This window comes from Pygoscelis adeliae, unplaced genomic scaffold, assembly GCF_000699105.1.
Source record: "Pygoscelis adeliae isolate BGI_AS28 unplaced genomic scaffold, ASM69910v1 Scaffold172, whole genome shotgun sequence".
NCBI lineage: Eukaryota > Metazoa > Chordata > Aves > Sphenisciformes > Spheniscidae > Pygoscelis > Pygoscelis adeliae.
Window position 1 is genome coordinate 6268937 of NW_008824338.1, and position 13036 is coordinate 6281972.

A 13036-nucleotide genomic window follows, 5' to 3' on the forward strand; every position below is an offset into this window, starting at 1 on the left:
ATGAAAATATTCTTAAGTTACAATGGGTGTAACACAGGATTTTCACATTACCCCCTCCCTCTGGGGGAAATCCATAACTTTGTCTACAGTGTGAACTCCACTCATATGGGTCAGGGCAGATTTACCCAGTCAGTGTGTTTGTTTCCACTTCCATTTTCATTGGCACAAACCCAAATAACTAAGGGGAAACAGGCAGTGCAGGGCCCCCACCCTGGCTCTGAACATATTTTCTTCTATTGTAGCTGGTTCCCTCAATTTCCCAGATCAATCAAAACCTGCTGGAGTCACTGCTGTGATAAAGTCGGTTGCTGTCAGGAGGTAGGATATTTGTGCTAGAGCGATCAAGAGGGGTCAGAGCTCTTAGTGGCAATGGTAACCTAACAGAAATAAATACCTACTGAATTCCAGCGTAAAATGGGGCCTGGGGGCGGTATGGGAACCGGTCTGGAAACACTGCATTTCTAATGGTCTCTGTATCGTGCTAGCATCCCGCTCTCTCAGAGTGAAGAGCATCAGCTCTGATCTTTCCAGGACTATCATAACATTTTGGAGATCTGGCGTGTAACAAATGCCGATAATGTCAATACTTGGATGACTTCATTTGAGGGCTGGTTAGGATGCTAGTCTTGAGAAGTCAAGAGGTCAGTTCCCTGGAATGTCCTGCCAAAGTCGCAACAGCCTGTATATGAATGGTACACCCTAAATCGGTGTAAAGTTCCAGTCCATCTATGTCCCTTACGAAAAGGATTAAGAATCGTGCTGTGGTTTATATATTCATTTATGAGAAAATAAATAACAATCTTTCTCGGTGTATGACCATGTTATACAGTTGTGTCATGAGGAAGTGCAGATCAGCTTCTGCTGTCTTGGTTTTAGTGAAAAGCCTGCTGCTGGGTTTAACAGTAGCTGGTTACTGCCTGCTTTCATGGTAAATGCTTCCTGAGTCAGTAATTTACTGTTCTCACTTCTGCTTTTCTAATCTTAACCTCAGATTTGAAAATTAAGCTTTGCTCTTCCTGATTTTTTTTGGTACATTATTATTGTTACTGACCTCAAGTATCCTGAAAGATAATTTTGATTATCGTGTTAGAAACAGGATGTACTACCACCTGTTTCTCCCGGATTTACGTGTAGCGTTTGAACCACCAAAACTAGGGAGAACTGCTGTATTGGCTCCTCTGTAAGATGCACAAGATAGGGCCTTGTGCTCTGCCTCACATGGCTGCTTTCCCTTTCCCACACATGCACTGGCCACCTCTATTCCAGTAAATGAGACGCGCCCAAGGCTGTTCTCTGCCTCAGAGGCCAGCTCATGCCGTGTCCCAAATGTACACGGTTGTAAAAACTAGGGTAGCTGTATTCAGGTTGCATGTTGGAGATGGTCCCTGAACCCGTGCTGGCTGCTGAGCCGTGCCCAGGAAGGGTTTGGAGAAGAGCTGGCTGGGCTGGCCCGAGCAGTGCCGAGGTCAGCCTTGCGCTGCGGCCGTACAGGCAGTTGAGTCCCGGAGCCTGGGACCGTGCCTGCCATCAAGGTGGAGCTATTAATACTGTTCCTGATCGGTTGTTTGAGATTAGTTTCAAGCATAAGCCATGAGGTTTACAATTCCTTACAGTTATGTCTCTTCTTATCAATTATTATGTGTCTGGAGGGATTCAGAAGTCTTATTAGATACTTGGAAAAATGTCTGTTGGCTTTCTGAATCTTATGTTCCCTGCTTTGACACCTTTCAGGTCAGAGTCCCACAGGCTGACGTTATAAAGTAAGAGAAAATATTGTCTTTTATCAGTTTTCAATTTGCCACATACAATTTCATTAATTAAGTGCCTCATTCTTGCCTTAGAAAAGAGAGAAAATAACCAGTTCTAATTCCATGTGATGAAAAATTTAATTTGTTAATAATCTGCTAAGCAGTAAGGGTTGGAGCAACAGGAAGCAGGAATAATAAGTGACTTCACAGACAACAGTTACACTTTCATATACGTCTATATATTAGCCTGTGAGGAGATATTTTTCTACCATTTCATTATTCTTAGGTGCACGAACTGGTTCAGCCATTTAAAGCGTATGCTGCAGGACATAATGCATCAGCAAAAGAAGATGCAGGTCAAGCTGATATGACTGGCCAGGGCATAGTACTCTCTTTGTCTCCTGGTTTCAGTGGCCAAAACCCAATTGTTGAATTATTCTGTGAGAGCACAATCTTGTCTTTCATTGAATTATAAAAGGCTCTACCAGGGTTATGTGCTATTTCCAGCCAAGGATATGGAGGCTTTAAGTTCTTGCTGGGCACAAGGAGTACTATGCTGATGATGCAATGGGAATGATGCAGAATGAGACTCTGGACTGAGTTTTTAATAGTGCTTAAAATGGTGTTTTCTTACAAATCAACAGAAGAAGTCACATTTGCAAACTAAGAATAACACAGAGATGAAAGATTCTTCCTACCTACATCTTTATCATACTCATGCTGTGCAAAATGCATTTGATTATGTGTTGCAGCTTTAAGTAGGATAATGTAAAATTTCACTCATATAAAGCTTATAAGATTTTTATTTTTTTTAATTATGCTGGTTATATTACTGATGAGTCAATGCAGGTGGTTTCACTTAAAACCTGGTAATGTTTATCCTGTTGGGGATTCTATATATTCTACACCTATTAATACAAATAAGTATTTTAGGAATGTTTTAGAGAATTATTTAAATTGTACTGCGTTTCATTTTTTGATGACCTACACTACACTGCCAGGTATTTTAGGGACCAGCCGTTTAACTCTTCAGCGTTTGGAGAAATTTAAACCCCCCCCCAAGGTGAGCTGAAATATATTTCTCCACATACAAGCTGTCCAGCGTCAAAGCCTGCTACTGATGCCTTTGCAGAGCTGGAAGTTAATACAACATCCTACTAATAAAGGGTGATGGGATGGGTTTGAATGCTACCCAGAGGAATAATGCTTCTATTTTTAAGTGGGGAGGGCAGGGAATAAGAAACTTTGACATGGTTGACATTTTTAGAAAGTTCATGACTGAATTAGAATTAAACCTTGCCTTTCCTGGTCTTTAGGCAGAAGGTAATTTGGGAAGGAAATTCAAAGATTGGAAGGAACTATTTCTGTGACAGTTTGATATAAAAGGTCAACCTCTCGCTCCCCCAAATTCAGTCAGCAACTTGGGAATCTAGCATATGCCCAGTGGCTTGGCAAGGACAGGAAGGGAGAGTATGGATTGCTGTGTGGACGTTAGGCCAGGTGTAAAATGGTTCATGTTAATTATTTAATCACACGGTTACCAGCTTTTCATACGCAACCTGTGTGTCTCAGAGTGGATCTCTCTCCCTGAATGGGTGTTTGCGTATGTTGGTCCGTTATTACTCCTTTCCTTAAAAGGAAAAGAAAATGATCAGAACTAGAGAGGATAGCACAGCCTTCCTCACCGCTCGGGTCCGTGCAGTGTCTCCCCTGTTGTTTTCGTACAGCAGCGGATACGGAGTCATGTCCTCCCGTTCTGCCTTGAGGGGGCTGCAAGGCTGAAGACGGGACTGTAAAGCTTCAAACAGAGGACTCAAAGGCATCATTGTGCAGGAAAGGACTTCATAAACACTTGCTGAATTTTAAGTCAGTGCCTAAATCCAAATCGTATCTGCGAGATTTTAGGATTTGCTCAAGATTTTTGTGAATTTAGGGCTATGCACACTGTAGAAATGCTGAAGTAGAAATGGTTCCATTTATCGTTACCAATCAGGAGACATTTACATTTATACACAATCACAATCATATTTCCAACCAGTAGACCTCAGCCCTGTAACGTGGTATGTGCAGGGACAAACTTTTATACACATCAGGATTACTTCCTTTCTATTTATTGCAGAGATAATCCTTTTTTGTTGTTTTTGTCCTTTGTTTTTGTCCTTTATTTTTGTCCCTTTTTTTTTAATTTGGATATTTAAATAGTTAGGATTGTCTGTTTAATTTGAGGATTACAATGCATGCTAACATTAAATTATGTATTGTGTATAGTAATTTTTATCAGGGCCAGCATACTGTAGCAAAATAAGGATCTCTTTGGGAGATCAAACAGCTTCTACAATTTGGAAAGTAACTAAAGAAGCAAAAATAAACCTGCCAAAAAAAAAAATAACCCTGCCACAACTCCTCATTTGCACTTTCTCAGACAGAACTTGATCAAATTGTGGGTTGCACAGAGAGCAGACAACATGGTTTGGTGTTCAGAGGCTCCAGAAGAGTGCTATGCTTAATGTTTTGCATAAAAATTTGTATAGGTCTTATCTTATAACTAACTTATAAGTGAGTCAGCAGAGCATTACTTTATGTCCAGAGTGAATGACGTGACACTTCTTTGCAATTAATATGTTCACATTTTGCATATAAGTATTTCTGTAGATCTACCGATCCCCTTTATGTCCAAAATGAATTTTTAAAGTGAAGATAAGCTACTGTTGAAGCCTTTGCCATGTGATAGCTGTTCTGGGTTTAGTGTTTGTGTCTCGTTGGAATAACACGGGTTTGTTTGTTCTGTATCCATTCCAGCCCACCCACATCTTGGTGGTTTGGCCCTTCCTCTTGCTTGTCTGCAGGTGTGCCCATTGCTGACCTCATTCACCCATCCATTTGGAGTCATAAATATGTTTAACCTGTTTGGCCATATCTCTGTTATGCCATCCTTGAAATAGAAAAAAAAAACCCAACCCAACAATTAATTGCTTATTATAAAGCAAGACTTTTTCCTGCCTAATGTTCACCAAAATGGGTATTTTTTTCATGCTGTCACAGTAAATGATTGTAAGGTTTCACTTCTATTTTGGACTTTGCCACAAGTTTGCAAGTGCCTATGTCATGTCACCTCCCCATGCTTCTCTCTTACTGAGTTCAAAATGACCATCCTTGTAAGTGCTACCTTTTCAAATGGATGTAGAGTGCTTAAAGGTTTTCAGATTTCTACATGAAAGCAAATTATAATTAATTCTGTACTGCTTTTTTATGTCTAAAGTGCTAGGTACTGTAGCTAAGATTTTCTGTGGTTTAGGATTGGCCTAATTCTGTCAGGCAGGGGAGATTTTATTGTTCACTTGAATAAGACTAGAGTTAACATAAACTGTTTTGGGTTTTTTTCTGAAAATTCGATCCCAGAGCTACACAGATTTATTTCAGGATATTTTCATATGAAAGTTGTGTCCTCTACAGGGAGAAGTAGAGTTAATTTTCATGCCAAAATGGAATCCAGCAACATTCTGTCTTACTTTTATGAGGGAGCCTTTTAACGGATTTTAAAAAAACACCAGTGGTGTTAATTCAACCCACACTGGCTATATTGGTATCCTGTGCCACTGCCTACGCATATGTAGTCATTTACACTTCTGTCAGGTGGAAAATGCTGTACAGAAGGCCAGCTGCATGCTACAGCTGGAAAAAGAAAAACCCAATGCAAGGTGTAACTTAGTGTGAAAAAAACCTGGATAATGCACGAGTTGCAAGCACAGACATCTTTCCCCAGAGACCCTGTTTTCTTTTGATCCTAACCTTCACAAACTTTAAGTCTTTAGGGCTGAAATAGGCAGTGTCCCAAGCTGGATTGCTTTTGCTCTTTTAAAAAAATTCTTGGCCAAACAAAATTTGTTGTCCAGCATTTCTCCAAGGTTGGGTAAATGCAGAAATGAAGGCAGGTGGAGAGGTAGAAGTCAAAACTCATGCCTGAGAAAGAAGTGCAGAGTATAATAGGGCAAAAGATGACGTTTGGGGGGAAAACAATGACAATGGAGACAAGTAGAGAAGTGTGAGGAGTAGAGAAAAATATGAATATTAGCATGGATTTTGGAGGCAAGTGCTGGAATATGTTAGTCATGTAAGAAGAAATCAAAAAAAGAGAAGTACAAACGTATGGGATGAGGTTATATAGAGAATGTTTCCTTCTCAAATCTGCAGTTCAGCATTGTAGCTCTGGGTCTGACTGTGGCTTCAGCTGCCCACAAATGGCTTGTGAAAGTCACTTTCAATTTGTGTAACTCAGTGCCTACAGGTGTCTTCATGAGTTCAAATGGTGGAATTCTGTGCTGGGACTCTAAAAAGACAAAATCGCTAGACGGGACAAGCTGGGTGATTAATTTTGTTCCACAGGATATGAGGTCTACATGTGCACATGTCTGTCTGTATGGTGAAATCTTTAATGAGTCACATACCGTCTCCCTTAGCCCCTTAGTTTTAGGACAGTCTTCAGATGATTCAGCATGGTGTAGGAAAGACTAGTATAGGGTACTTTCCTCTTCATAGAAATTGGAACGTCTATATGTGAAATAGGCAGGAGACTCATAGAATAGAGGGAATGGTCTCATGGTTAGGAAAATTGGCAACCATAAGAATGGGATTCTATCCCTGCCTTTACCAATAAGTTCCTATTAAAGATGGCCAAATTGCTTTGACCAAAATTTTCCATTGGCCACTAAGTACTCATTTTTGGATTTTTTACAGTGGGCCAGATTGGCAGACTGCTCTCCCAGCTGCAGTTTAAAGTCATTGATAGTGTGCTTTGGACATGTAAAACCCTGTATAAATACTAAGTAGTTAAGGAAAATCGGTACTCTCGTTTCTTAGATTAGGAACCCAAAATCCATGGAAACTTTTGCCATTTTTGCCCATTATCTCCATGCCTAACTTCATCCTTATAAAATGGGCATGGTAGGAGGGGAAAAGCCATTTCCCCTACAGTCAATTCCCCTTCTGAAGTCAGCTAACATTTGTGAATCCCTTAGATAACTTTGGTGAAAGCTCTAACATACTCCAGAGGAATTTATTAATTTTCCTTTTTAGTATAGTGTTGAAGTATCATACTAAATACTTAATTATTCTTTTATTATAGGAAGGATGAGTCCTGCAGAAAATAAAAAGTGATTATGAAAGGAAAACCATACTCCAGGGTATTCTCATGATGGAGACAAATGAATTGCCCAGTGAAACTTTCAATTTAGGAAATGTTGAAAATTAAGTGCTTGATTTCACTATATGGGGAGGGTGTTCGTTTTGGTTTGGGGGAGAAAAGATTAAGGCTTTTATTGGATAAAATATCTTTAGAGTGTGAATTGCCTGTGGTCTAGGGTGATAAATAAATACTTGACAGGCAGATTCCGTGTACGTGGGGTTCCTGACCAAGAATATAATACGTAAATTTGTTCCCATTAAAATCAATAAAATATCTCAGATTGCTTGTAGAAATGTTTGTGGTGTGTATTGCAACAAGTGTTCAGTATCCACAGTTCAGAACTGCTCTGGGCCAATGAGATTGCAAAATATCTGTCAGCTTTGGCTGACAGCCTAAGGTTGCCACAGCAATTTTTCTCTTTAATGAGTAAAATAGGTGGTGTTTATAGAAAAATAACTGTCTCATGAGAAGCTGTGCAAAAAGTTCCATTCAAAACCATTCTGTTTATATATAGTTTTGTTTTTTGTTTTCTTTTCTTTTTACTTACTACCGTGAACATTTGCATGAAAACAGGATATTTCTCCTTCAAATTGCAGTCATGGACAGAACAGCTACTATGCCAAAATGGAGCCAACCCACTTCAAAAAAGTAAACTATTTTGCTCACCAAATCTGTTTCTTCTGTGTATGTAAAGTTTTGGGCACTTATTTTCCTACCTAAATTTAGGGGCTGTTTTTTTGCGTTAGTTCTGTAAAACCAACAAAACAATATGGATATAATAAAATGAGAATATGTTAGTGAAAAGATAAAATTAGTAAAAAAAACAATAGCATAAATAACATTTATGTGTTAGTCTTTACAGTGACAGCAGGGATAAAAGTATTTTTGTTATGTGTACTGACTTTTTTTTTTACATAGCTTAGAAACAATTAAGAGAGAGGTAAATAGAAGAGCTGAGTCCTGTTTTGGCTGATGGTGATCAATAGAATTAATAAAGGCAGGCTTCTCTTAAGAATGTCTGTGTTCTTTCTGATGGACAAATTTGACTTTTCCAGTCTCAGGTTGAATGTAATATTCTACCAATTTGAGAGATACACCTTTACTGACAAGTGGCATATTTCTTCTGGTTCAGCAATGTCTTATAATGCCCTTAGGGTTTACTTTAGGGGTCCATGGCTGAATGAATGTACATTACACCCATGTTCCTATATGTATTTACATCACTTAACAGCTTAGTCCCTGGCTTCAGGTCCATCTGGGTGCACAGGGAAAGCTCTCACTGCCCAGATAGCTCTGTGTCATTTATTTCTCTGGCAGGAATGAGTAGAAGAGTGGGTGTGGCGTGCTGCCAAATCCTCAGCCCCTGTAGCCCTCGTCCTAGCAATAACGAAGGCAGGAGCATGAATCACTGAGCATTCCAGCTGGAGGCAGCTCCAGCCAGAGCTGTCTTAGAGCTGCTCTGCCCTGTAGAGGCCCACTTGCCCTGGGCTAGGAGACCGCAGCGGTTTGTGGCTTAGACTGTGCTTTTCCTGTTCCTCGTCCTCTCAAGCTAGGGTGGTTCTCTGAAAACTGATACCTGTCTGTGCACAATCCACTGGACGAAGCCATCATCTGTTTGTACAACTGCAGGATTTATAGTCACCATACTAATAAGTAAATACTCCCTCTCTGGTTACTAAATGGAACAGCAGGGTCTCAGGGCAGGTGAGCATGGTCCTCTGACTGTAAAGATTTGCAGAGAAATTAAGAGTGGACAGGCTCCCGTTTGTACTACACAGATCATGTTTTCCAATGTCATGAGCACCACTTCTTCCCAAAGCTACCTGCAAATCTTTCAGGCACTCTTTTTTTCTCATTTGCATAAATAAGCATCCCACTGATCTTTTCTAATGTAACCAGCCTATATTTGGCTCTGAGAGCGCGATTCATTGTCTCTTTACCTCTTTGGGGCCATACGAATTTGTGATTTGCAAATAAAAATTATAAAAACTCTGTAAAATACATCTCGCAATTCTCCCTGCAGATGTAAACTGCTTCTTTATTTGCCATGCCACTTCACAGAGTCAGGGTCCACTTGCCTAGGCCAAACACCATTTGAATGTGACTGAACAATATCAGGACCCAAGCAGTGGAAAGAAACATCAAGGGCTCTTTGGAGAAGTTTGTTGCATTTATTCCTCTTTTGTAGCTGCTCCATATGTAGTTCACACTTGACAACTTTTTTAGTTGCTTTTGGCTTGGGCAACTAATAATGCATGTTCACATTGTCCTATTTTTTTCATACTTGTAGTACTTGACGCAGGATTGTGGCCTAATGAAATGTTTGCAGAGTAATTCAGCATAAATGTGCCGGTTAGTTTCTTTGGTTATCTATTGGCAATATTCAGTTCCTAGCTAGTTTGTTCAGTGCTGCTTTGGCAAACTGTTACAGGTTTTAGCAGCAGGCAGTTCATGGCAGTTATATCATAGAATACACTAAGTAAATATATGATAAATGAGCAAATGTAAACCAAACAAGAAACGCAACCCTGGGGACTAACTGGGCCTGAAATTCCCGTGGATAAGCACAGCAGATGAGCAAAGGAGTATGAGGAATAGGATAAGAATTTCTTAGAGCCTGACGGCCACAAATATGTCAATGGAGCTGAGTCAGCACGGGAAGAGTGCAGTAATTCGCTGTTGATTCAAAAGCCAGTAGCTCACTGCTACCCTCCTGGGTGATGTGGAGAGCATTTGCCGGAAATGCTGATGACTAACCTTCGAGAGCTCTGCAGAGCTGCTGCTTCTGCCGTTCTTCAACCCATCTCTTGTGCTGCTGCATTCCAGGAACATTCCACTGGAAACAATAGCATGGCACAGAGCTGCTGGAATAGCCACCAGTCAGCATCAGACCAGCAGCCAAAAAATGTAAATGATACCAGTCATCTTTTCAGAAATTGCAGTTCAAGAATTCCTTTGCCTTTCTGAACTCAAAAATGTTGCTTTCGCTTCGCCTTTGTCAGGTCAATATACATACCAGCTATATATTGTGTGCACGAATGACTATTTAGCAGTATAATTTCTATTTCTTTTGTGTAGGATTTCTCATATAAAATATTATTTTGCAGTACTATTCCTCAGCATTTTGCCCACTAGAAACCAGGCCTTTTTCTGCCTGCCTTTCTCCCACCTCTGTTTATGTTTTTCTGTATAGAAATACATTTCGTTATTGTGTTGATGATTACTTTCCTGTTAAGTTATCTCTCTTCCTGACCTCCAGCCTTTCTCTGTTTTTATTGCCAGCTCACGGATGCTACGACTGTAGGATCGTGCTAACTGACCCCTCTGGAGTTTTCACTTCCCCGTGCTTCCCCAGTGATTATCCCAACAGCCAAGCGTGCAAGTGGATCATCCGAGCACCTCACGGATTCATCATACAGCTAACATTTATTGATTTTGACATTGAAGAAGCTCCAGGCTGCATTTATGATTCACTGACATTAGACAATGGAGAAAGCCCAATGAACCTTTGTGGCATCACTGCCAAAGGATTATCCTATAACTCTACAGGAAATGAAATGATCGTGTCATTTAAAAGTGACTTCAGTATCCAAAAGAAAGGTTTTAATGCCAGCTATGTACGAAGTAAGTAAACCCAAAGCATTTCATCCCTTTTGCAGATGTTAGAAGGAAATGTCCTGTAAGGATTAGAACGACACTTCCTGAAGGAATCAAGTCCTCCGTGAGAAGGGAAAGGATGGGGAGGCTGCAGGGTAAAACTACAGAGTTTTCTTGTATGTTTTTTTAACTAATTTGTTTTTCTTTGGATGAAAATAAATTACTTTATTCTGGGAAATGACATCAAGTCTGTTATGCAAAGATTTTAGGCCTAACAGTGCCTGTTCCTGCAGATTTATGCTGGAGAGTTTGGAAGCAGGACATCTGTCCTTCAGGTCAGCGTTCCTGCAGAGGGACATAGAAACCTAAAGGAGAACATGAGAGGGAACTTAGTTGAGCCGGAAACAAGGACAGCCCGGACCTCTGGCCCAGTGAAACACCCAACAGCGGGGCGGAGTTTGTGCAGAAAGCAGAACTTCTCAGGGGTTCTTCTAGCCTCTAGAACAAACTCCCAGGGATGAACTGGCATTGCAAAATGGCTGCCTTTCATTACAGTTCCTTGACCTTTCTTTCCCTTCCTTAAATACATAGAAATTCTTAGATTTTAAAAAGCCTAACAACTGCAAAATAAAACAGACGCTCATGCTTTTTCCCCTAGAAGATAAGGGTACAAATAACATGTGATTGATGTTTGTTTTGTTGTTTAAAGCATTAATTAGAAGTTGCTCTCACATGACAGTAAAGGGCAGCGAGGTAACGGAGGGCATTAGGATGATCACTTACAGGCCCCATATGCTACTCATCATTCATTCCAATTCAGGGTTATAGTTTACGGTTGCACGCTCTCAGTAGGCTTTCTTTTTGTGGAAGTCACACACCTTAGACTGAATATTGGTATTGCATTGGGCATTTATGTTATTGTAGCACACTTATGTTCTGTTGGTTGGCTGGCTGCTGTAGAAACACAAAGCAGGGAGGTTTGCAGTTATCTCTTCAGTCACAAGCACATCTTCCTCGTGATTTTTTTTAAAGTATTTATTACACATATCATATATTTTAAAATAATCAAGATAGTAACCCCCAGGAATCATAAGAAAAAAGTAGTCCTGATTATGCCAGCAAAATTTGTGTACAGTTCTGAAAAGAAAAAGGTAACGTCATATCGGAGGAGCTAAAAATACTTCTTTCTACTGAGGTCCTTTCATGCTGACAAAATGAATGTAGTAATAATTCTAGGAGCACCTGTTCTCTTCTGAAAATGGAAGCAAATTTTCTGAAAGGTTTGTCTATTTGAAAATAGCAGCTCTTGCTGTATTGTAAGAAGTTGTAAAATCAAGTGGATCATAACAAATGGTATGCAATCAGATTATGCAAAATGATTTATTTCTTTATTCCTCTTCAATATGTTAATGTTTACATATGACTATAAGGGATAAGATGACTTAGAATTGGAATTGAAAGATGCAGTGTTGCCCTCAGATGTGTTCAGTGAGAGGAAATGTCCACAGACATAGTCAGAGAACCATTTGTGTATATATACCTATAGGTAATGTATTTTGAATAAGAAGACTACTCTGCAGTGTGAGTAAAGGTATCGGTGACCTTCACCAGTGACTTATATTTTAATGTTTCACATATATATTAGTTCAGAAACTCTATGTTAAGGCTTGCTGTTAAGCATCTAGACTAAGGCTGCTGAATTTTGTTTCATTACTCCAAATCTGTGACTCTCACCTGACATCTTGATATTGACCATGGATGCCAGGAGAACTGGCTGCATGCATCTAGGGCAAATTATAGCTATATTCTGCTTATTGCCCACAGTTGTGCAATTACATTGGGTTCAGAAGATAGTTACCGACAAAGATCATGGCAAAGTTTAACCTGGCAATGGATACAGAAGAGAGGCTTGGTAAAGGGATGATAATGTACTGCTTTCCTTTCAAGTTATAAAAGCATGTAGATGATAGGACATCAACACACACACACACTGCAATTACGACGCATCTGCATGGCAGATGTCAGTGCTACACTCTCCTGTCCTTGCAAAGAGTTCCCAAAGCCATCGGAGAGATTGCACACCCCCTCACTTCACGTCCCCAATGGAGTTTCAAAGCTCCTTTGTCAAGCTGACACCATTGTTACTACTGCAAACATGATACCTGGGCAAAATCATTAATTTCTCCCAGAGCGAGGGGAACAGTGTTATATTCATATTTTCTTTCATTTCTCAGAAATTATCATATATAAATTATGATCATATGTAGTTTGTTCAGTTTTGGGTTTCACAAAGTAATGCAAAGTTGGAAAGTAAAGGGCCGTTCAAAGACACACAGCAATTTGCTGTCTAGAAATGGCATTTAAAAAGACATTAATGGTACATCCTAATATACAATATGTACAGAAGACAAAATATATGTTGGGAAAGACAAATATAAGAGAGTAAGTGAGTTTTGGGAGAGAATTAGCTGAGAATAGAACAGCTTTTCTGTGACTACCCAGTTTTATA

At 39.8% G+C, this 13036-nt stretch overlaps 1 protein-coding gene across 1 annotated transcript in view; it reads left to right on the forward strand.

Annotated features, from left to right (window-relative positions):
• Positions 1-13036, forward strand: part of GPR126 (G protein-coupled receptor 126) — a 106565-nt gene that overhangs the window by 28348 nt on the left and 65181 nt on the right. Inside the window, exon 2 of the mRNA XM_009319108.1 lies at positions 10213-10554. Coding sequence (XP_009317383.1) covers positions 10213-10554 — 342 coding nt within the window. The remainder of the gene's footprint in view (positions 1-10212; positions 10555-13036) is intronic.